Genomic DNA, 25,455 nt, shown 5'->3' on the forward strand with positions numbered 1-25,455 from the left:
CATTGTTACTGCTTTCTTGAATGGTGACATATTTGAGGAAGTTTATGTAACGCAGCCTCGCGGTTTTGTCATAAAAGGACAAGAGGACAAAGTGTGCAAATGTAAGAAGGCTTTGTATGGGTTGAAGCAATCTCCTCGTGCTTGGTATGAGAAAGCTGACACTCGTTTGGTCAAACGAGGCTTTCATAACAGTTCAACAAAAAGCACATTGTATGTAAAGCGTGAGGGTGATGTACTTCTCATTGTGGTTCTTTATGTCGATGATTTGCTGATCATTGGACCAAATGAGAGACATATTGCTGAATTTAAGGCTGATTTGAATGCTACTTTCAAGATGAAAGATTTGGGGTTGTTGCATCATTACTTGGGTATACAGTTTAAGCAGTCTGATGGTGGTATTGCCTTGTGTCAGAAAAAGTTACACAGAGACATTGCTATGTAAGTTTGGACTTGAGGATTGCAAACCTATTGCCACTCCCATGGAAACAAGTTTGAAGTTGAGTCTACATGATGCTGGCGATCCTGCTGATGTCACTCTTTATCAAACTGCTGTTGGCTGCCTCATTTATGTATGCAACACGAGGCCAGATATTCAGTTTGCAGTCTCACAGATTAGCAGATTTATGCATAGCCCAGGGTCTAAGCATTGGCATGTTGTCAAGAGGATTTTTCTCTACCTTAGTGGCACTTTACATCTTGGCTTGTTTTACCCCAAGGGGGGATCATTCCCGCCAGACTTACATGCTTTTTCAGACTCAGATTGGGCTGGTTGTTTTGACACACGAGTGTCCACAAGTGGTTTTTGTTTCATGCTTGGCAGTTCATGTATATCATGGTTGAGCAAGAAGCAACCTACTGTGGTCGCTTCAAGTTGTGAGGCTGAGTACAGGGCAATCTTCACGGCTACGGTTGAGTGTGTATGGCTCAGACGCCTTATGGCTGATTTGGGTGTTGGACAGGACACTGCCAACACTATCTACACTGACAGTCAGAGCACATTGGCAGTTGCAAGGAACCCAATTTTTCATGCTCGCACAAAGCACATTGAGGTGCATTACCACTATGTCAGGGAGAGGCTCTCAGCAGGAGAGATCAGCTTGGCTTATGTGCCAACACAGGACAACCTTGCATATCTTTTCACAAAGGCATTGTCTCGTGAGAAGCTTGAAGCTTTCCGCAAAGCTTTGGGCTTACTCTCCTTTGTGGACTGATCATGTCCTCAGGGCATGGCACTTCCCTTTACTCATGTGCTAGCTCTCGTTCGCCGCATCACTCCAGGGGGGATTTGTTACCATATACATGTTGTAGTGATGTGTGTGAACACACTAGGACCGCTGGGGCATTTTTTCCCTCTTTAGGAGGTTTTTCCCCCCGAGCATTGTATATACACCCAATCACTCTAGGGCTATCTATCTTTCCATTGCACACTAAGTAACACACTCTCTATTGTGTGCCTTGAGCTTCCTTGTCTTCTCCAAGCTATGTGTGTTTCTTTGCAACCCTAATTCCAACACGACTGAGCAGGCTCGTTGGGATGTTGGAGGTGCACATGCTCATGCATTAATTGCATTATTTGTGAAGCACACTATTACTTCTCACACTTGCTCAACAAAAGCAACAAAATAAGCTTGGGATACTCTGGTTGATCATTATACAAGTCACAATGAGGCTAAAATTGCATTGCTAGAGTCGAAGATTATGAAAGAGGAAGATGACATGGACACTTTTCTTGTTGGTATCAAGGATATTAATGAGCAACTCATTTCTATAGGTGAAGTCATTTTTGACAGCTCACTTGTGCATACTATTTTTGATGTATTGCCAGATTCTTACTAGACTATTGATAGTATTTGGAGACTTATGACCCAAGGAAAACGATGCTGTCAAGTTTGATGCTCACTTGCTGCAGATTCATATGTGTGGTACTTTGACAGTGGTAATACAAAGCACATTACTTCACATTGTGACTTCTTTACCTCTCTTGAGTCTATCCCTCATGGGAATATAGTCACTTGTGCCAACAATGCCTCTTATCCGATTAAGGGAGTTGGAAAGATTGTGCTAGTTGTTGCAAATGGCAGTTGTTCCATAATGCAATTTATGTACAGTAATAAAAAAGAATCTTTTGTATGTATCTGCACTTGCAAGACTTGGCCTTGTTGTCAAATTTGTGGATGACAGATGTACAATTCATGATCTCAGTTTTGGTGATGAAATAGTTGCATCTAGCATTTTCTGCCGTAGGCTGTATAAGCTCACTTTGTATGACAAGTGTGGGAATTTTTTTGCAAATACAGTTGTGGATTAAAAGGTTATTTCGAATAAAACGTTTTGGGCATTTGAATTTTGTCAGCTTGCTGCATTTGCCAAAATATGATATGGTTGCTTCTTTACCGTCTCTTGAAGCACCTTCTAAGAATCTTTGTGAAGGCTATATTTTGGGTAAAATGTAGCATTCAAAGTTTCCAAAGGATGGTTCATTAAGGGCTACATGCATGTTGCAACTTGTGCATAGTGATGTTTGTGGGCCTATGAAAACTCCATCCTTAGGCAATTACTTATACTTTGTGAATTTCATTGATGATTATTCTAGGCATGCATGGGTGTATCCGCTTAAAGCTAAGTCCGAAGTGTTAATGTGATTCAAGCAATTTTTGGCTATGGCTGAAAATGTCTCTTAATGTACTATGGGTACCCTCCGTTCAGATTGAGGGGGGGGAGTATATGTCTCATGAGTTTAATGCATTTCTGGCTAGTTGTGGGATAAAACACCAATGCACAATGCCATATACACCTCAAAAAAATGGCGTTGCCGAAAGGAAAAAATAGATCACTTATGGAGATGGCACGATGTATGGTCAAGAGTCAAGCTTTGCTACATTCATTTTGGCTTGAGGCTATCATGTATGCTACTTATGCACTTAACAAATGTCCTACCAAAGCCTTGCAATCTATGGCTCCTTATGAAGCATGGCATGATAAAAAGCCATCTATTGATCACATGCAGGTTTTTGGTTGTTTAGCTTATGCTTTGGTGTCACAAAGGCAATGCAAAAATATAAGATGATAAGGCTGTTAAATGCAATTTTGTTTGTTATCGTACTGAAAGCAAAGGTTACATGTTGTACAATCTGTAAACAAAACATATCTTGGTTTCACGAGATGTGTTGTTTGTGGAAGATTATGTTCAACCTTTGTTATCATGTACCAGAGACAATAATGTAAAGCTCAGAGGACAGTTATAACACTTTTTTGCCTCTTTTAGTGAAAACTTGAATGTAAATTCCAATGAGGCAAATATACAACATATGGGGATCTAAAATGTTATGGATTAGCCTAGTATTGATGCATATATACATGATGTACTTGATGTGGAAAGGACTGAGAATGAGGAGGCTAGATGTATGCCAAAATGACTGACGCATACTTTGTGTGACAGTAAATTGGATACATCTATGTCTAGTTATACTCGTTCATGTTCTCGACATGCATCTTATGCGTCAAATTATTATGCTTTGATTGCTTCTAGTTTATGTGATGAGGAGGAACCTCTTTCTTTAATGAAGCACAAAATTTAGAAATTTGGATGGCTTCCATGCAATTTATGTGATTTGCCTCCTGGCAAAAGGCCATTGGTACAAAGTGGGTTTACAAGCTGAAACGTAAGCCGAATGGTGAGATTGACCGCTACAAGGCTAGACTTGTTGCAAAAGGGTATGCACATAAAAAAGACATTGATTATGAAGAGACCTTTGCTCCCACTTATCCTATGACTACTGTTTATTTTCTATGTGTATTGGCATCTCATTTTTATGGAAAATCAGACATTGTTACTGCTTTCTTGAACGGTGATATATTTGAGGAAGTTTATGTAATGCAGCCTCGTGGTTTTGTCAAGAAAGGACAAGAAAATAAAGTATGAAAATGTAAGAAGCTTTGTATGGGTTGAAGCAGTCTTCTTATTCTTGTAATGAAAAAGCTGACACTCATTTTGTTAAACAAGGCTTTCATAACAATCCAATAGAAAGCACTTTGTATGTCAAGTGTGAGGGTGATGTATTTCTCATCGTCATTCTATATGTAGATGATTTGTTGATTACTGGTCCGAATGAGACACACACTGTTGAATTCAAGGTTGATTTGAATGCTACTTTCAAGGTGAAAGACTTGGGGCTTTTGCATCATTATGTGGACATACAATATAAGCATTGTGATGGTGGTATTGCCTTGTGTCAAACAAGCTATGTAGATACATTACTATGTAAGTTTGTTCTTAAGAAGTGCAAACCTATTGCTACTTCAATGGAAAAGAGTTTAAAATTAAGTCTTCATGATATTAGTGGTACATAGAGACATTACTATGTAAGTTTGTCCTTGAGGAGTGCAAACCTATTGCTACTTCAATGGAAAAAAGTTTAAAATTAAGTCTTCATGATACTAGTGATCTTGCCGATGTCACTCTTTATCAAAATTTTGTTGGATGGCTTATGTATGCAATACGAGGCCAGATATTCAGTTTGTAGTCTCACAAGTTAGCAAATTTATGTATAGCCCAAGGTCTAAGCATTGGCACGATGTCAAGAGGGTCTTTTGTTACTTGAATGGCACTTTATATCTTGGACTGGTTTATCCCAAGGGGGGATCATTGCTGCCAAATTTACATTCTTTTTTGGACTCAGATTGGATTGGTTATTATGACACACGAGCATCCACAAGTGGTTTTTGTTTCATGCTTGACATTTCATGCATATCATGGTTGAGCAAGAAGCAACCTACTGTGGCCACTTCCAGTTGTGAAGCTGAGTACATGGAAATCTTCACAGCTATGGTTGAGTGTGTATGGCTCAGACACCTTGTGGTTGATTTAGGTGTTGGACAAGGCATTGCCAACATCATCTACACTGATAGTCAAAGCACATTGGCAGTTGCGGGGAACCCAGTTTTTCATGCTTGCACAAAGCACATTGAGGTGCACTATCACTATGTGAGAGAGAGACTCTCAACAGGAGAGACCAGCTTCGCTTATGTGTTGACACGTGACAACCTTGCAAATCTGTACACAAAGGCATTGCCTCATGAGAAGTTCAAAGCTTTTCGCAAAGCTTTGGGGTTGCTTCCCTTTGTGGATTGATCATGTCCTCAAGGCATGGAACTTCCCTATACACTATGTGCCAGCTCTCGTTCGTCGCATCTCTCCTAGGGGGATTTGTTACCATATATGTGATAGTGATGTGTGTGACCGCCATGGCATTTTTTCCCTCAATAGGAGGTGTTTTTCTCGTGCATTGTAAATATGCCCATCATTCTAGGGCTAACTCATCTTTCTATTGTGCACTAAGAAATACACTCTCTATTGTGTGCATTGAGGTTCTTCATCTTCCCCAAGTTGTGTGTCTTTCCCTGCAGCCCTAATTCCAATTGTTTTGGCCACCTTTTAGATACAGCTTGAAGAGCCCTTTGATAAAATCAATCAAAATTATCTTGCTCTAAGACACAATTGCAACACAACTAGTGGCTCAAAGTGCAAAAAAATACATGATTTGGAATTATACACACTAAATTATATTATGCAATCACCAAAATCAAAATGCACAAGCAAACCAATCAATTGCAAATCATCCAAACAATTGCAACGCAATGAGTTGCACTCAATACAAGAGTAAACACACATGAGTACTTTAGTGCACAAACACGATTACTCGATCACATGTACTTATCATAAGATTGATTAACTTTAATTACTATAGATTACACTAAAATAAGTGATAACTTCCATAGAATACATAATTGTGTGCCAAATTTTTGGAGAAATTTTGGCAGCATGACAATGTCCAATCGTTAAGGTGAAATTAAGTTGTTGACATGAGCAAACTTGATTCACATAGCTTTGGCCGAACCCTTAGGCCATGCCCACATCAATCGTAGGTTTTGGTGCTCAATGTTTGGCATAGAAAACATTACTTCCATGTGGCATGGGATGCCTGGGGTGCCTATGAGAATAGAATAATGCAATACATAATGCACATGTACTTGCACTTTCCTAAAAATCCTAATGTTTACACCTCTCTTAACAAGCACAGAAAGCGTGAAAATCCATGGTCTTTGGCAATGCGTCTGTTGCTCAACAGACGCACCCATGCTTGGGAAAGTGACCATGGACTCCATAGCAAGGAAAGTAAAGCATGGTCAAATACACAATGTAAGCAACGCATGCACAAGCACAATTAATGTCTAGGAAAATAAGATTAATGGGGTGAAGAAGAAGGACAAAGACGCAAAAGTCAAACTTCACAAATTGCTTAAATGTCATGAGATAGAACCCCGTGTTGCCAATCTGTACAACAAACAACAAACTCTTTCATCTTCCTTGAGGATGGTGCTGCATGTGCTAGTATTCTACCTTTCCAAAGTTTCTCTCTAAGCTTACAATATCTATCAAATACAAGCTAAGACATTTTTGATCCAAGTAATCCATAAGTTTAGACAAAGGGTCAAACCCCTCATTGAAAGAGGTAGTGGAAGCATCCCTTGATCTCATAGTAACCAAGAAAATGACAAGTGCTTCTCCACCTCTGATAACTACCATATATGATATATACATTGCGCAGACGACACTCCCGTATATGGTATATACGCTCTCAAGTGACACTCCATTACATCTACCAGTCTTTATCTCTAGCCATGTGCATGCATATAATCTAGAAAAACAATAGACCTATCATCCATAAGATGAGGGAGATATTCTTGGTAGAAAGTTCTTTGCCCCTAGCTCCTATGTAGGTCTCTGAAGGTGCTTTCTACCCCCTTCTCTAGCAAGAACGTTGCTCTTTTTGTCCAATTCTAACAATTTCTGAGTGGGATCATGGCCATTGTTGTCCAACTTGAATTCGATGAGATTTATTGTGATGTGAACATTGAGTGTGGACCCATCCTTGTCTTCCAATTCTGCACTCCTTCTTCATTGACTGTCATCATTAGTTGATAGCTTCTTTTGAGATCAATTCCACTTGGAAGTAAGTACATGAAGCCTGACCTTGGTTGTTATCTTCTTTACAATGATGTGCTAATGAGAAGTTATAGCTTAGGATAATGAATTTTGGGTCCTAATAATCTTGAATGTCTACACTAGCATTATTGTTGTATATACTTCAAGTGTCTCCACATAATTGGTTTTGGCTATCTTTACTTCAATGAATGTGTACTTCTTCCTAGTGACCTCTTTGCCCTTCCTATGGTAGTTTCTCTTGACACCAGTTGTGTTCACCATTGTATCGATAGGTTAAGTAGGCATGCATCAATATACAACTTACAAACCACATTTAGGCATTTAAAACATCTAGCGTTGGGGTTGAGAAGATGCAAATGCATTCACAATCAATCGTAGTTGCCATGATTGAAAACTCTCAATGTCTTCTTCACCTAATGACCATTTTGAGGTCAAATTTTGATCATTGTGACTAGAATGATGTGGGATAACCAACTATTGCATCTCATATACATGCTGGGTGGAACCCCAAAAATCACCCTTTCTGGGTCTTAATCCTCATACAATATTTTTCTATAGCTTGTGTGTACACTCTCTGAAGACTCCTTTGATGTAGGTCCCATTGGATTTAAATCACTAATAGTTGGGATTCGGTCCAAGTGAGTTTTTGCGATATTTGCACAATCTTTTCTTGAGTTTTCATGAGACTTTGAAATCCAAATGATTTGAGAGCTGTCCCATCACCTTTGCAATGATGTGAATATTATAGAGGTGTCAGCCTTCTCATCCTGTTTGAATTAATATTGGAGATCATTTCCTTGTTTTCCTTATGTTAATTGAGAAACCACTATCATGTGTGTATAAGTGTAATGCATCAAGATGTCTACGCATTCCTTATGTTAATTGAGAAACCACTATCATGTGTGTATAAGTGTAATGCATCAAGATGTCTACGCAAACTTCTAGAGATCAACTACTACTGACACATTATCATTTGGATATAATAGGAGAGGGATCTACCTAAAGGGGTGCTTACAATGTATAAGATGCTCTTGAAAATCATGCACCATGCTTTCCGTGAAGAATATAGAGGATTGTGGGCAGCATTCTAGTGGTGCTTAGCATAGGAGGCTACCCTAACTTTGTGTAAAGATCAACAACATAACTGCAGTGTGGAGCTCTACCCACCCTCAAGTAGTCTCCAAACCTCTTTAGAGTCCTAGCTCATAAAATACATGATACAACTCTTTCCTAAGAAAAGAAGCTAAGAAAATTCTATTCTTTTGCCTAATGATGCATTTGAAAAGAATATATGCCCATCTATGAGTGATAGATATTGTGGCCACCTCTTCCTAAAGTTGAGCTCTCCTCTCAACACTCATCACACCAATAGTTTTGGGCTATAGTATGACGATGCAACCTCCCTATTGGTTGGGAATGAAGAAGGGTCCTCTTGCTATCAAAATGTACAGAGTCTATAAAATCTATTGTTAGGTCCCATAAATATTTGCCAATCCACATCAAGAGGGAGCAAATAGTCAAGAATTAAATCCACCTTGCTCCCTTGTTTCTCATGTCTCATTGGATGGAGTGTGAGGCACAAGATGCCAACCATCCATCACCTCCATTAAATATGGCCAAAGCATGTGTTGCATCGAGCTTTGATAAATACCTCCCATAAATCGAGCTTTGATAAATACCTCCCATAAATTGTTACTTCCCTTGAAGTCCTCAATATATCGAGTCCTACTTTTGTAGCATCTCTTGCGAGCCTTTCATTTCCTAAAACCTCGTTACATCTTGGCATTAAAGTTGGCATGAAAAATTACATCCTCTTTTGAGCATGCGTACATGCCTTGTTCATTTGAGGTTGTAGATCAAGAATTAACTTGACTGTCTTTGTGATTGAGAAAAGAAGTCTTGCTCCCCTGACAATGTATATAATTAATACTTTGGTGGAGCAAAATGAGGTGTATGATAACATTTTGCAATGTTAGAGCTTTGAGGTCCTCAAGACGCATCAAAACCCATATAACCCTTGAAAACTTAGCTACATGAGTAGCAAGGTGCATTATCTGTGTAAAGTATTGCAAAACGTTGGTGCCCTTGCTACCAAGAGCCAACTCTATTTCTCAAGACGTATCAAAACCCATATAACCCTTGCAAACTTAGCTACATGAGTAGCAAGGTGCAATATCTGTGTAAACTACTAGAAAACGTTGGACGCCCTTGCCACCAAGAGCCAACTCTATTCCTTCCTACAAGTAGACTCAATCTCTTGCCCCAAACTCTAGGCAAGGTGGTTGATGTCTTTGTTTAGAAGATGATGTCCCTATCCTTGATAATATCATTAGGGGTTTCAATCACCTTCTCCCCTTGATAAAAGGCCACCCCAATTCCCTTTCTTCCATGCTGCCACAATCCTCAACATACATTCCCTCGTATGTGCCACTTGATACGGGGTGAGGTCATCACCCAAAAATATGCTTATATAGTTATTCTCCAAGTCATTCAATCATCTTTTTGCCCCATTCGCCATGCACTACTTCATGTTCAAAATTTGTGTGTTTCAAAGGCACAATCCTGTGATCCTCCTGTTGCAACATTTAATCCTGTGTTTTGCATTACCTTCGGATCATCAAATTATTGTTCTATTATCGTTTGCATCTTAACCTCAAAGTTAGGAAAGCACCAACTGTTTCTTGCATTTTTTGTGCACCGAGAAGCAAGATTTAGAAAGCCGCCCGCCCCTCTATTTCGTTTGCTCATGTCATAGTTGAACCCCTTGGATGGCCCCGTTGGCCAGGTATCTTGGTGCTTTGGGTGTCTACGATCTTCGACTGTCGTAGTGTGACCCATCTTTGGGTGTCAATGTGTGGAACTTGGACAACTGTGTGAAAGAAGTCTATGAGCTATGGAGGGCGACTCAGTGTGTGGAACTTGGACAACTATGTGAAAGAAGTCTATGAGCTATGATTGTCACCCTCCACTGGTGTGTAGCCGTCGTGACTAGATGAGTCTCCCAATGTCTCCGAATATCTAGTAAGAAGTGACCCACCTTTGGTATACTCAACTTGAATAGCACTAAGTGTGGGTGTCAATGTGTGGAACTTGTGACCCATCTTTGGGTGTCAATGTGTGGAACTTGGACAACTGTGTGAAAGAAGTCTATGAGCTATGGAGGGCGACTGAGTGTGTGGAACTTGGACAACTATGTGAAAGAAGTCTATGAGCTATGATTGTCACCCTCCACTGGTGTGTAGCCGTCGTGACCAGACGAGTCTCCCAATGTCTCCGAATATCTAGTAAGAAGCGACCCACCTTTGGTATACTCAACTTGAATAGCACTAAGTGTGGGTTGTACCATGAAAAGGAGCTCCGAATGTTCTCATATGCTGGACATCTACATACATAGTGCTCTTTATTCTCCATCACATGTCCACATACCCTACATGTCCTCTAGTCTTTATGAATCTGTGCTACCCAACCTCTATGTCTAGTTTGTGAGAGGAGAACCTGAGCTATACAGTCATCACTCTAGTGTGGCTTCAATGCATCCATGTATCGTGGTGACCGGATGAAGCCATCCTCTATAATAGTCTCAAAGTGCTCTCTATAATACTTCATCTTTGAAGGGAGAGCTATCTAGGTGTAATCCATGTCTCTTAGGTGTATAGCAGCCAGAGCTGAAGATCCTATTTAAGGACCTAGTTCCTCTTACTACATGAGAGGTGTATAAATGATGAGTTTGTGTTGTGCAAAAAAGATGAAAGCTATTATATATCTAGATCATGTGTGATGAACTATCACAAACCTGTGATGTGGCAGCCAGTACACATACACACACACCCTCCCTTGGCATGGACATTCCCGGATTTTCCACTGAATGCTGATGTGGCACTGCCGTACGGACATTTTTGAAATTTATGACGCGTTTTGCGGGACTAATAAAGTGGCAGCAACATATAGATTTGTTGTAGCTTTTCTCTACGCAAAGTGGGCTGCTTTATTCTACGCTATGGCTGAAGGAAATTCCTACGCAAAAACTTGCTTTATTTTGGAGTTGCTTTATGTACCGAGGAATTGCCTTTATTTTTGAATGCTTTTCAATGGGCAGCTTTTGGGGCTCTGCTTTTGGCATCCCTTGTAAACCTTTATAAGCGTGGCTTGGCTCCCACTTCTCAGAGCAGTTGGACGCAGAGTCTGAGAGTGAGACCCAACCACTCCCTTGTACTTTGGCAACATATTTAATACAAAAAGAAATACCGAAAGGGGCGCCAGTCTTTGGGGCCAATATCTCTTTGGGGCCAACTGTGAACTATTTTGAAGTGAATTCCTATCGTGTCGTGGTAGTTTCTTGACTTGGGAGTGTCCAAGTTCGTTACAATGGTATCAGAGCACGACCGATTTCTCTTCTACCGGGAAATCCAATCCTTTTTACGCGGCACTTATAGATTCAAGCAAAGGACAATCGACTTCCTTTGCATCCGGAGATGCGGGAAGAGATCACGAAGAAGATTCACGCGAGGAGTACGGACCGCCTTGGCCTACTCAGGCGCAACTTGAAGAGATGGAACATCGGAGATTGGTCGATGATGCAACAAAGCTGATGATGAATTTTGCGAAGGACCCTAAACTTACAAAATTTTTCACCCAGACCTCCTTCAATGAGGTGCACTCACAGTGGCGGCAAACCATGGAGCCACCTGTCAAACTGACACTCAAGAAACCTCCTACTCCAAGGATGTTTACAGAGCAAGAATTAGAAGAGGTGGTGGATGCACGGATTAGCCAGCTTTTTGACACGCAAAACAAAGCCGAAAAGCACGACAAAAAGCAGAAGAAAGGCACTGACTTCCTGAGATATTTGGGTCGCCAGTCTACATTTGCCTCGGCAAGAAAGCAGAAGAAGCATGTGCAATTTGAAGGAGTACACAGTTCTTCTTCTTCTTCTTCTTTTGACAGTTCTTTTAGCTCCTCTGACTCAAGCAAAGAAGATAGAAAAGGGAAAAAGTGAAGCAAAAAGCAAAGCTTCGGAAAGGGCAAGAAAAAGGCAAAGAAGTCTAAATCTCGCCCGGTTGTTGACAGTTCTACAAAGGACTCGTCTTCGGATAGTTCGGACTCCGATGACAGTAGATTTTATGCAAGAAAGAAGAATTTTTATAAAGGCAACCAATATGACTTTTTGGAACATAAAAGCAAGAAAGTCCGAGAGTTTAAAGAAGGTGGACAATCAATTAAATTTGACACGTTTTCTGGATTTTGAGATGCTTCGAAGGCTTTGGCCTTCATACAACAGTTTGACATAGCTTTCTCTGGAGGGCGTTACTCACTCGAACTTGGTGGTCCACGCTTATATTGAACAAGAAAGCGCCAGTTAAATGGATGAAATTTAAAAGGCTTTTTATTTCTTCTTGGCTAACTCGAGAGTATGAACGCGACATACGAACTGCTTGGAACCATCTTCGGATGACCAAGAAAGATTCATTGGACGCATATTGCGAGAGATTCTGGAGCTCTTTTCTACCAGCCTCTTCATTTAAGAAGATCTCGTTCAAAGAACAGATTGAGCGGTTTACCTTGGGTCTTCCTACTGAGATTCGGGATCACTGCTTAAAGCTAAAGTTAGATTCCATTCTGGAACTGATAAGTCATGCGAAACGGGGTTTTGCCATTCATTAAGGTAGTTTGACCTACCCCACATATGAAATCATGACGCAACGGACTGAACAAACTTTGAACAATGAAAGTAGAAAGAAGATGAGCAACCCAGAAAAGAAAGAAAAGGATGCACGACCCAAGCTCACTCTTCGAGAGAGAGCTCTCTACATCAAAGAGGGGAAGTGCTTTGGATGCGGAGAAACTGAGCACATCTCCGCGAAGTGCCCTAAAAAGGCACCGAAAGAACAGAACGACAAAGATGAAGAAAGGCTCGAGGGTTTGAAAGCAGTTGAGGAACTTGGACGAAAAGGCAAGATAAAAGCAAGAGTGGTTCTAGATTGCATGGGTACTGATCTAAGCACGATTGATGAGAGTATAGAACTTTGCCTAGCATTGCAATGAATTTCATTTTTGATCTCCCGAGAACACATAGTGATCACGATGGTATCTGGATTGTTATTAACAAATTTAGTAAGCAGGCTCATTTCATTCCAGTGAAAAAAGAAGTCAAGCCGGATCACTTAGCGAAACTGTTTGTGGCCCAGATCTTCAGATTACATGGCATGCCTGAGATGATTGTCTCTGACAGGTACCCAGATTCACGAGTTTGTTTTGGAAGGCTATTTGGGAGAACATTGGCACGCAGTTGCAGTTCTCGTCATCGTTCCACCCGCAGACTGATGGGCAATCAGAGATTGCCAATTCAATGGTACTAGATTTATTGAAGTCTTATATCTCGGATTAGAAGACGCAATGGAAAAAGTATTTACCTTTGGTGGAATTCGCCTACAATAACACGATACACTCTTCGATTGGAAAGGCACCATTTGAGATTATTGAAGGTGCTACGAAGGTTCCACCCGTCCTAAGCACGAAAGATAAGATTTTTGGAGCCGACAAGTACACGCGTGACTTGGACACGGCTTTTGCCAAGGTTCGCAAGGCTTTGCAGAAATCTCAAGAAAGACTAAAAAAGGCAGCAGATCGCCATCGTGGCGATTTGAAATTGAAGGAGAATGATTGGGTGCTTTTACGTTTTGAGAAGGCATGCCTGAGAAAGAAAAAGGGAAAGGAGAGGCTTTTTCCAAAGCTTAGTATGCGATACCACCGACCTTTCCAGATTTTCTAAAAGATAAATGATGTCTCCTTTGGACTAAAGCTGCCCGATCTTGGAGAATTCACAATGCTTTTCATGCGAGTCTCTTGAAGCCTTTTAAAGGCGATGTGCCCGAAGATGGGGAGCCTGATGAGCAACCCGAAGTGGAAGAAAACGAGGAGATCCTTGTTCCCAAACAAATATTGACACATAAAGACAGAAAGATAAAGGGTAAAGCGATAAGAAGGTTCTTGGTTAAATTCAAGAACTATCCCGCATTGGATGCGAAGTGATGGAGGAGGAGGACCTAGCAAATACACTCAGATTGTGAATCTTTACCTTGAAGCATTTGGATTAGCATAGTCTATTCTAAATGGAACCCCGAACTCAGCTAGGGTAGAATCTGGTGCATCGGATATGCAGAAGAGGGGAGTTGCTCCGCTCCTTTGTCAACAAATTGCCTCGATTTTTGATATTAAAGTCACTAATGTCTCTTTGAGTTTTAGGGATACTATGAGCTGACAGTATTCTGCTATAATGACTATGAATTGGAATTCCCGATAATATGATATTGACTAGTTCTTGACTTGTTTAAGTGCAGAAACTGATAGACGAAATGACTGTAGCATTTTGGTCTGAAAGATCTCGATAGACATGGTTGCAATAAGGATTAGTCATTCGGGCATCTGTGAGGTCCCGAGTGGATCTAGATGCGATTGCTAAATACGTTGTCGATAAATCACGGTCTAAGATCCGACTAAATTTGTGAATGTGATTTGTCATGTGATGTCGTGTGATGTGATTGTTGATTGGTACATGTACTAGATGTGTGTTCCTAGTGCTTCGATACTAACAGTTAGTGTCTGCTAAGACAGTTTATGACCTCTACCTGTTTTGCAGGCGTAATCGAGGGCGAATACCATGCTTTCAAGAGGGGGGTTATGTCACAAACCTGTGACGTGGTAGCCAGTACACACACACACACATCATTTCTTGGCATGGACAGTCCCGGATTTTCCACTGAATGCTGACGTGGCACTACTGTACGGACATTTCCAAAATTTACGGCACGTTTTGCGAGACTGATGATGTGGCAACGACGTACGGATTTGTCGCAGCTTTTCTCTACGCAAAGTGGGCTGCTTTATTCTACGCTATGGCTGAAGGAAATTTCTACACAAAAACTTGCTTTATTTTGGAGTTGCTTTAGTTACAAGACTTGAGGGGAATTGCCTTTATTTTTGAATGCTTTTTAATGGGCAGCTTTTGGGGCTCTGCATTTGGCATCCCTTGTAAACCTTCATAAGTGTGGCTTGGGCTCCCACTTCTCAGAGCATATGGAGGCAGAGTCTGAGAGTGAGACCCAACCACTCCCTTATACTTTGGCAACAGATTTAATATAAAAAGAAATACCGAAAGGGACGCCAGTCTTTAGGGCCAATATCTCTTGGCATGGAACTCAACCGGGCCAGTGTCGAATCAAATTGTGAACTGTTTTGAAGTAAATTCCAGTCGTGTCGCGGTAGATTCTTGACTTGGAGTGTCCAAGTCCGTTACATGAACCACTGTGTCATCTATGCATACTCTGATATACAATCTGTGTCACCTATGCATACCATGATCTACTCTCACCTACCTTTGCCAACTCTCTTGATGCCTCAAGAGCTCTGTATGAAAATTTGTCTTGCAATAGATCCCTCAATATCTGGATGGAAATACCATGTGCAAGAGAGCCTCAACTACCATGACCGGTGGGGCCAACTCTCTCGATGCCTCAAGAGCTTTGCCTTTGGCTTTGCCAACTCCCTCGATGCCTCAAGAGCTTTGTATGCCAAATTTGTCCTCCAATAGATCCCTCAATTTCTGGATGGAAATACTATGTGCAAGAGAGCCTCAACTACCATGACCGGTGGGGCAACTCTGCTTTGATAGTGTCATGTGGGTTAGAGGGTTTGTTGCAGATGATGCGGGAGATCATCATGAGCTATGGTCTCTCAATGTATATCCACCATGAAGCTACACGTTCAAGTGCCCAAACTGATGTTGCATACACAATGGCAGGAGTAACTAAGGTGTCAAAAAACCACCCCTTTGGGCGGGGCTTTTGGAAGTGCTCTTGGTGGTACCGGCGCTCTAGTATCGCTCATGCAACATAACCCTCTCGTGAGCTATATATGGCTGCGCTCCTCCTTGGAGGTTTTAGGGAGAGGAGGTTTGTTGGCTGAGAAAATGGTGCTTTTGGTTTGTCTTGCCATGGAGAAATGGCCTTTGTGGCAGTTGTGAAGGTAATCCCAAGGTAATAATATGCGCCTGCCACCTCAACCCACCCTCCAGCGAGCGTGAATAGGCTCTACTCTTGACCTGTTGGGATGTATGAGCGAGAGAGAGAGGAGGAGAAATGAAATGAAAAGAAATGTTATATTAACATCTTCAAAAGGCCAAAATGACCTATGAGACCAAAAGGTTACATCTATTTGTGACTCTAGTACGATGTCGGGGAACGTAAAGAAAAAAATAACAGGTGGCTCAATCAAGAAGGATGCCCCAATGAGGGTAGTCCCGAGTACCCCTTGTAAAAACTAGTGATCTGTCTCTATATGGATCCTCTATATGTAGGTCCTCTGCTCCTAAGCGGAGTCTCTCTGAGTCTGGATCTCCATCAAGAAATGACCTAGGCACCTCTGATCATAGTAATCCATGATGCGGGATAAGGAACCAAAACCCTCTTTAAATAAGCAATGAGAACGCCTGGGATCTCATAGTATGCTCTGCATTGGCAGATATAATGCTCCTTTGTCTTTGGAAAACCTGGCATAATCTCTCCTGGTATATCTTTGTATCGGCAGGCTCTATCTCCAACTAGTGAGATGAGGTGCATAGTTGACCAATAACACATCTAATGCCATGAGCTAGGTGAGTGTCCATATACTCGGGGCGTGAGATACACCCATCATCTGTCGTGCGGAGAAGATGGCCTCGATACAAAGCCATCTTTGTCCCCAACTCATGTGATGGAGACAGCCAAGTCCTCCTAGTATCCAGCTGAATGAGATCATGTCTGATAATCTTGCTAATCTCTAAATGTGAGAGGGTGAGGGATGATGCATCCAGGGAATACTGAAAAGGGGACAGCCTATCCATACTACATGTAGCTCAACCAAGATGATATCTGCGCAAACCAACATTGTCACCCTCACTGGCCAGCTGAAGTATCATCCTCAATGGCCAGCTGTCGTGATGGGGGGTCAAGCGCTAGTTGTGCATATCTGTTGCATGGTAGCTCCCATGTGCTATGAATGAAAGACATTGATCTAGCAAGAGCCTCCACTACAATCGGTGGTGCACTCATGTCAACTCTGATAATCTCATGTGGCACACATTCTTTTGCCCGAATCAGCCTGGAGATCATGGATACAAGTGGTCTCTCCATGAATCTCCATCGTGCGCCCTGATCAACTATGATGATCCAGGCTAGGCTTCTGCATCTGCACTCCATAAAGCATGGTAGAAGTGACCAAAGTGTCAAATAGCACAGCTTAGTGTGCGGCTCCTGTGAACACATCCTCTCTAGTCCTCCTAATGCTGCATATCCTCTTGTCAATTCTCCTCTGCAGCACTTCTCATAGAGAGAAGAGAGGGGGAGCGAGACAGTTTCTGACCACATTTCAAAATAAAGGTTCTATTTTTTCTGACATAGAGCTTTATTCTTGAGTTTCTATCCTTGTTTTACATCAATTTGATCAGAAGATGTTCGAAGCCACAATTATTTGCTTCAGCTGTACAGGTATAATGATGATACAATTGATACAACCCTCGCTATGACGTCAACAATTTTCAAGTTCCAAAACCTGCATCATGTCCTTTAATTTCGAGACCAGGACACCATATTGGCCTCTTCACTGAGAGTTAATTAAGAGGGATTCATTCGTGCCATGGTACAACCCAGCTCCAGAAATGGTTAGTAGGGGTCCAATTGAGCTGATCCTAACTTTGCAATTATGAATCACCCATCCAGCTTCAATGGAGACTTGAAGGATCTTTCTGGTTATGAATTTGCTTGGGCTGCAATCTGCAGGAGCCAGGGAATTATTGTCAGCCATATTGTACGATGCTTTATAGCCTAGCCATCTGATAACAAATACAGAAACCCCTTCACATTAGGGCATCTGACTACAGATGCAAAAACCCCTTCACATTAGGGCATCTGACTACAGATGCAAAAACCCCTTCACAATTAAGGCAACTGCTATATTAAGTTTTGCTTCGATACACAGAGTTTTGCTCTTAGGTAACATTTCTTTGCTAAGGACTGGCTCAGTCTCACATGCTGCCTTTGGATAAGAACAAAATATTGTACAAGGAAGGAACTTGAATCTTACCTAGCATCATTTGCTGCACCATCTTCTTTGCTTCTCCGCAGGGACAATATGTGGCCCTTAGACCATAAATGCTTCAAGTAGCTTTGCATTAGTGCAGTTTTTGAGCTTGTAAAGGTGACGTTTTCATTGCCGCTAGTGGAGACGGTAGATTCCGCAACAAAATGGAAGGGGCCACTTTTTGGTATCCGATCTTGCTGTATCAACTTCTTGAAGGTCCTAATATAAGAACAGGGCCAAAGGTTCACAATATGACAAACAACATGCCACCTAGCTTGCAGATAAATCACTTGGGCACATAAAAACATTACTTCTCTTGCTCTTGTAGCTTCAGACATTTCTCTTGTGCCCAAGCAAGTTTCACAAGAGCATCCAACTTCTCACTTGTCACCTAAAAAGTTCAGGATAAGATGGGCTCAATGGACAGATAGCTCATCAGATAAACCCTTCTGCAAAAATAACAATCCAGCCACCTGTACAAGCTGCTGCTGGAGAGAGGAAATTTGTGATTCCAATGCAAATGTGGTGTTCGACTCCAGAATATGCCTCTCTTCTTGCTGAGAAAGGAGGAGAAGTGCAGCTACCTGCCAATATACCCCCACTTTTGAGTCCCAGATTTTTACACCATCATGTACCTCAAAAAAACTCCAATAAGTCTAAACAGCAGAAGAGCAGGGGAACATACTCTTCAAGCGCATATTATTTTGGTGATCATGAAGCAAAAAGCATTTTATCTGAATGACCTAAGAATCTACAAAACTACAATTCTGCAGGCTAACAACAGGTATACCAATCCTTTAAACACAAGCTGAGTAACAAGCAGAGATCAAAGGCATGCTGTTCGCTATTAATAATCAAGAAAATCGATGCATTTTATGGCAAAAATTGCTTCTGGAAACTCCACCCAACTTCAAGTGTGAAGAATCTAGATAGGTAAAAAGAATTTGCTCCAAAATTCAAAAATGACAATTTTGAAAGCTCAAGTGCAGCAAGTTTAAATGACTGCATGAGCCAAACTAACCATGGAGATGCTACACCTGCCCTGCAACCTGAAGTTTGTGCTGAATAGAGTTCACCAACAAAAGCATTGCATTGCCTATGATAGTCTTGGCCAAAAAGGTGTGCCGTCCACTTCAAAATTAGGTCAGTAAAGTTAGAAAATTCCCATTCAGAGCTACTCGTGCTCTAGCATTCCCAAATAATGTTTTGATGAAAATAACCATTCTTTCTCCAAAGCCCATGGCTTCCAAGCATTTGATTATAAATGACCATTCTAATCTGTCATATGCTTTATCAAAGTCAATATTGACAAAGGCAAATTTTTGACTAGATTCACTAGCATAATCACCCTTTCCACAATGTAAAGACTTCCTAATTAACTTTCTTCCCTCCATGAAACCTTTCTACTCCTTGGCGATCCATTTCATCAGTAACATATGATCCGGTTAGCAATTGCTTTAGCAAAATTCTTATAGGCCATATTGAGGATGGTGAGAGGTCTCCAGTTCGAAAGATCATCCTTTTCTCCCCTCTTATGAAGTAGCTTAATAACCCCTGTATTGATTGAACAAGGGAGTGCTTGGTGGCCAAGAGACTCCTTCCATACTGCAAGGAGGTAGGTGCAAGGAGATCCTTGAAAGTAGCAAAAAACTTAGCAGGGAGACCACCTAGCCCCAGTGTCTTGTGTGGTTCATGCTCTCAATAGCTTGATAGATATCCGAGATGGATAAGAGGAGATTTGGCACTAAAAGATTCCTAGGAGGAGATTACCCTTTGTCGGCTGGAAAGGACTTCAATACGAGCATCTATGGCTTCTAAGGAGAATTTCTCCTTCGGTCAGAATAGATTGCCAAAATGTTTTTTAAAAACTCAAGGGTTTGATCCTCTGAAGAGATGGGATTATTGGCTTGGAAGAAGGGGATTCTCTCTTCCTTAAAAATTTAAACATCTCCTTAGTTGGCTCTTCAACAGCTATACCACCTATTTCTCCAGAGCCTGATAAGGCTCCTGCTCGTAGTATTTCACTATTTTGGCAACAAGTTGCAGAGGCTCCAAGAGAGATGCAAGAAGCCAAATTATACTTGAGACGCGAGATGCCTGATTGAGAGCCAATCTTTCCAAGAAAGAAGTAAAGACTCTTACGAGGAACTTAATCAGACTCCAGAGGTAACTCAAATTCCAAACCTTGGAAAATCCGGGAAGGGAATAGGGCCACCCAACACCAATTGATTGAGAAGGAATCCTGGGTACCCAGATCTGAGATGAAAGCTAGCCAGCTCATAAAGAGAAGAGGAAGGGGGCAGGGCCATGTAAAAGGGAAGATGATGCTTGGGGTGAGGACATTTTAAAATATTGCACCCCTTCAACAGAAAACTGCCGTGCTCGTATTTACTTGTAAAAGCTTTCCATGCTTACACCTTACATACTAAATTGTGTCAAGTAGGTACAGAGTACTTTTTAAGAATTACAGAAAGACATGATTCATTACAATTACTTCAAGATTATTGCACAAGACCCTGAGCCCACCTTCTCTTGTAAAGCTTGGGCCAAGGCCTTGCTGTCATCAGTCGAAGGAAGTAAAGGCTCTTTCACAACAAATTCCTTGCTCTCAGATTTTCCCATCTGCAAAACGGGCTATGCTTTAATGATGTCACAAACAAGAAGGCAAACGTGCTCTGCAGTTCCTCTATATGAGAAGTATACCAGGCAAGGCTTCTTCAATTCTTCTTGGACAGGCTCTGTAGTTCCAAAACTTTCAGCAGACTCCTTATTACTAAATGCCGCCGTCACTCTTTCTTGTCTGTCTAACTCTGGAAATTGACCTTCACTTCCCAAAATGTTGCGAACAAAAGTGCCCTGTAAAAATATTCCAGTCAATTGAGCAAATCATGTCTCGCCATTCCATTCTACGAGAAACTATAGCAAAAGAAACAAAAAAGGTTATGATGAATGACTTCAAAGGCCAGAATGAGCTTTGAGATTGATGTGTAGCACAATGGACTAGACCACCAAGTCTTCCCCCCTCATTTGAGTTCTGGTGACTACTGCCATTCCCCAGCGTCCGGATTCGCCACTCCCCAAAGAACCAAGCACCCAGCAGAGACATACGAGTACATACCTCAGATGATGCTCTACTGCTGACTGATGATCTGGTATCAGGTGCACTGGTTTCTTCTTGATCCATTTGCAACATACTGGGGTTAATTCTGTTCAGACAAGTGAAGCTAGCATGCTTTTGAGTCTCCCTCTGCTCGGCGCTTGTAACTACGTGCAAGAATTCCTGCAAAGAAAGAATCCAGTCCTTTTCTTCAAAAAAGAAAGAACAGATCTCTTCTTTCAAGCTTCCTCTGAATAACTTAAGCTTCTGGAGCTCCTTGCCAATAAGCTCTGTCAAATAAAACTGTCAGTACTAAGAATGAGTCAATGGAATAAGTATGGTGTATCTTCAGCAGAAGCATCGCCAAACCAGAATTCTGCCCATTTCCCTATTAAGTCAAAGAGGATAAAGTTAAAAAACATACCAGGTTTTTTTTGCAGCAAAAAAGATCGACCTCCGCTTGCTTTCTAGCAGAAAATTCCTATGTCACAATAACGTTGCGCTTATCAGCATAAATACAGTAGTTGACGAGGTTAAAGAGTCATTCAGAACTTAATAAAAGCAGTACTTTCTCAAATCCTATCTGAAGATTTGCCAAAGATGTACGACAGATTGCCAATTCTTCATCGATTTGAACCTGGAGACAAACAGCACAGTAAATCATTGCATACTTTGATAGATACCACAGCTTGTTTTTTTTTTTTTGCAAAAAAAAAGATCCTTTCATTAGTTGAAACACCTGCCCAATGGGCTACAAACTGCCCCTGCTAGAGAGGGCTACATCGAAGGTTGGAGAGACTCTCCCAATGAAAAACTAGATATGTACAATGATGGCTAAATCAAGAGAGGGGAGGAGGAAACAACCACATCGGTGGGCGGCAATGCCATCTGGGTGTCACAAAATGCCGACTTGTCAAGCCACCGAAGACCTGAGCCAACCTACAGATCTCGGCCGAGGGGCCTAAACCCTAGAAGAAGCAAAAGAAGACGAAGTTCCCACCAACTTACAGATCCTTGCTGAGTGGGGCAAGTTATTAAAGAGAGAGTTTTTACCAACTTATGGGACCCCGTCCAAAGCGACTAGAGACTTTTAAATAAAGCAAGACCCACACACAGACACACACACACATAGAAATCATGACACAACAAATTGATGACGTGGCAATAGTTGTACGGACCTTCCAAGTTTTGTGTTGACATGCCACGTGGCACTGTACGACAGTCTGTGATTTGCATTGATAGCATGATGACGTGGCAATATGGAATTCTGTGAAAAGCGCCAGCTGCTGTTTGTGCTAGCTTTTGGAGGCCACATGCTATTAGAGTTGGTGCTTTCCATGTACTTCTTTAAGAGAGGCCAAGGGCCTTTAAACACGTGGGCTGGGCTCTTCCTTACAGCTTTCTTGAATGGTGACATATTTGAGGAAGTTCATGTAACGCAGCCTCGCGGTTTTGTCATTAAAGGGCAGGAATATAAAGTGTGCAAATGTAAGAAAGCTTTGTATGGGTTGAAGCAATCTCCTCGTGCTTGGTGTGAGAAAGCTGACACTCATTTTGTTAAACGAGGCTTTCGTAACAGTTTAACAGAAAGCACATTGTATGTAAAGTGTGAGGGCGATGTACTTCTCATTGTTGTTCTATATGTAGATGATTTGCTGATCATTGGTCCGAATGAGGCACATATTGCTAAATTTAAGGCTAATTTGAATGCTACTTTCAAGATGAAAGATTTGGGATTGTTGCATCATTACTTGGGCATACAGTTTAAGAAGTGTGATGGTGGTATTGCCTTATGTCAGAAAAGTTACATAGAGACATTGCTATGTAAGTTTGGACTTGAGGATTGCAAACCTATTGCCACTCCCATGGAAACAGGTTTGGAATTGAGTCTTCATGATGCTGGTGATTCTGCTGATGTCACTCTTTACCAAACTGCTGTTTGATGCCTTATTTATGTATGCAACACGAGGCCGGATATTTAGTTTGCAGTTTCACAGGTCAGCAGATTTATGCATAGCCTAGGGTCTAAGCATTGGCAGGCTGTTGAGCGGATCTTTCGCTACTTGAGTGGCACTTTACATCTTGGGTTGTTTTATCCCAAGGGGAGATCATTGCCGCCAAATTTACATGCTTTTTCAGACTCAGATTGGGCTGGTTGTTATGACACGCGAGTGGTTTTTGTTTCATGCTCGGCAGTTCATGCATATCATCGCCTTATGGCTGATTTGGGTGTTGGACAGGACACTGCCAACACTATCTACACTGATAGTCAGAGCGCATTGGCAGTTGCGAGAAACCCAGGTTTTCATGCTCGTACAAAGCACATTGAGATGCATTACCACTATGTCAGGGAGAGGCTCTCAGCAAGAGAGATTAGCTTGGCTTATGTGCCAACACAGGACAACCTTGCAGATCTTTTCACAAAGGCATTGTCTCGCGAGAAGTTTGAAGCTTTCCGCAAAGCTTTGAGCTTACTCCCCTTTGTGGACTTATCATGTCCTCAGGGCATGGCACTTCCCTATACTCTATGTGCCAGCTCTCATTGTAAGGTGTAGCGGAATGAATGTTGTATTTTCTCAAGATTAGTGATCTATATTTACTCAAGGTTCCTTTTAGTTCTTAGGGAAGGAGAGAGCCTTTCGTCTTTATGGAGAGTGCTATGATCACGAACAAAGTGAGTGGATATTGTGCGTGCAAGTGTATGAGACTGAGAGAAGGAGAGAAAAGAGATACGACACCCGAGAGGTTGTAAAACCCTCCTCCGAAGGCCCCACTCTCGTCGGCAAGAGTGGTCTACTTTTGATTGCACAAAGGTGTACAATGATGATGCATGGACTGATGCAAACGGGGACTATGCCGATGACGATGATGATGACCTTAGGGCTGAATTCGATGCTCTTCTATCTGCTGTCCACAAAAGGGGTAATGGCTAAGAATCTGGACAACTTTGGCTGAGGTTCTTGCACTATCTAACTGCGTTTTTATGGCTGATGTTACCTGCTACTGTACTTGCTGCAAACGCTGATGTTACCTGCTACTGTACCTGCTGCAAAACGCTGTCATGGCTGCGTTCCAATGCTGAAAACGCTAACATAAAACGCTGAAGATTTGCAGTTGGGCTGGCGATCCAAAAACGCAAGGTGTTGTGGCTGTTGGTCGCGGGGAAAAACGCCAAGGAGCAAAGCTTGATGGCGATGGCTGCTTGTGGAAACGCCAAGGGGGGAAGAGGTATGGTGCTATGCTTGGATGGGGATGGCTCACCAAGGGATGGCTTGGGGAGGTCTTATTGAGAGAGGGAGGGAGTACTTGTTGCTTGGAAAAGCCTGCTGTGCTCCTTGCTCATCTGCCCAATTGTGTTAACTTGGGTTTGCTTATATATTAATTTACCCAATTTGCCCTACTTAGTTCCCAACAAAAATAAGTGAAAAATGTTAAAAATAGGGAAAAATAGGATAAAGTAACTTGAAAAATCCCCAAACTGACTCTGATGGAATCTGATGGAAATGCTTCTGCTTATGCGGTGTGCAACCAGAGGATATGCATCTACTGAGTGACTGGGCATGCACGGTCTACGAATAGACTCACAAAAGCGCCAGATCACTTCTAATCTAAACTGACTGGACTGACGAGAACCTTGTTATGGTGTAGCTTGTCCACGGACACATAGGGTTGAATGTGTCACGTGACACTCGTTCACCGCATCACTCCTAGGGGGGATTTGTTGCCATATACATGTGGTACTGATGTGTGTGAACACACTTAGGACCGCCGTGGCATTTTTTCCTCACTAGGATGTTTTTTCTCCCGCGCATTGTATATATGCCCATCGCTCTAGGGCTAACTTATCTTTCCATTGCACACTAAGTAATACACTCTTTGTTGTGTGCCTTGAGCTTCCTTCGTCTTCTCCAAGCTGTGTGCGTTTCCCTGCAGCCCTATTTCTAACACAACTTGGCAGGAAACTGTAAGGTGCAACGGAATTGAATGTTACTTTGCTCAAGATGAGTGCTCCGAACTGTGCTCAAGGGTTCCTTTTACTTATGAAAGGGAGAGCCTTCCGTTCCTTTAGTGAGAGAGTGCAAATGATCACAAACAAAGTGGAAAAACACTGTGAATGAAGGTGCTGAGACTGAGAGATAGAGAGAGAAGAATACGACACCATAATGTTGTCAAACCCTCCTCCAAGGGCCCCACTCTCTATGGCGAGAGAGGTCTATGCTATTGATTGCACAAATCTCGT

General features: G+C 41.9%; 1 protein-coding gene across 4 annotated transcripts in view; it reads right to left on the reverse strand.

Moving 5' to 3' along the window:
• Nucleotides 1-17,405: 17,405 nt before the first annotated feature.
• LOC147443326 (uncharacterized) overlaps nt 17,406-25,455 on the reverse strand; it is a 102,474-nt gene continuing 94,424 nt past the window's right edge. For 3 of the 4 annotated variants that reach the window (XM_086529216.1, XM_086529215.1, XM_086529217.1), the window contains exons 11-19: nt 21,784-21,852; nt 21,640-21,696; nt 21,237-21,518; nt 20,822-20,974; nt 20,645-20,740; nt 18,592-18,702; nt 18,430-18,509; nt 18,122-18,337; nt 17,406-17,811 (exon numbers count right to left, since the gene is read on the reverse strand). In XM_086529216.1, the coding sequence (XP_086385342.1) occupies nt 17,760-17,811; nt 18,122-18,337; nt 18,430-18,509; nt 18,592-18,702; nt 20,645-20,740; nt 20,822-20,974; nt 21,237-21,518; nt 21,640-21,696; nt 21,784-21,852 (1,116 nt within the window). In that variant the 3' untranslated portion in view covers nt 17,406-17,759. The remainder of the gene's footprint in view (nt 17,812-18,121; nt 18,338-18,429; nt 18,510-18,591; nt 18,703-20,644; nt 20,741-20,821; nt 20,975-21,236; nt 21,519-21,639; nt 21,697-21,783; nt 21,853-25,455) is intronic. The other variant, XM_086529218.1, reaches the window with a different exon arrangement.

Source organism: Adiantum capillus-veneris, chromosome 14 (genome assembly GCF_014529385.1).
Source record: "Adiantum capillus-veneris isolate H3 chromosome 14, ASM1452938v2, whole genome shotgun sequence".
Taxonomy (NCBI): domain Eukaryota; kingdom Viridiplantae; phylum Streptophyta; class Polypodiopsida; order Polypodiales; family Pteridaceae; genus Adiantum; species Adiantum capillus-veneris.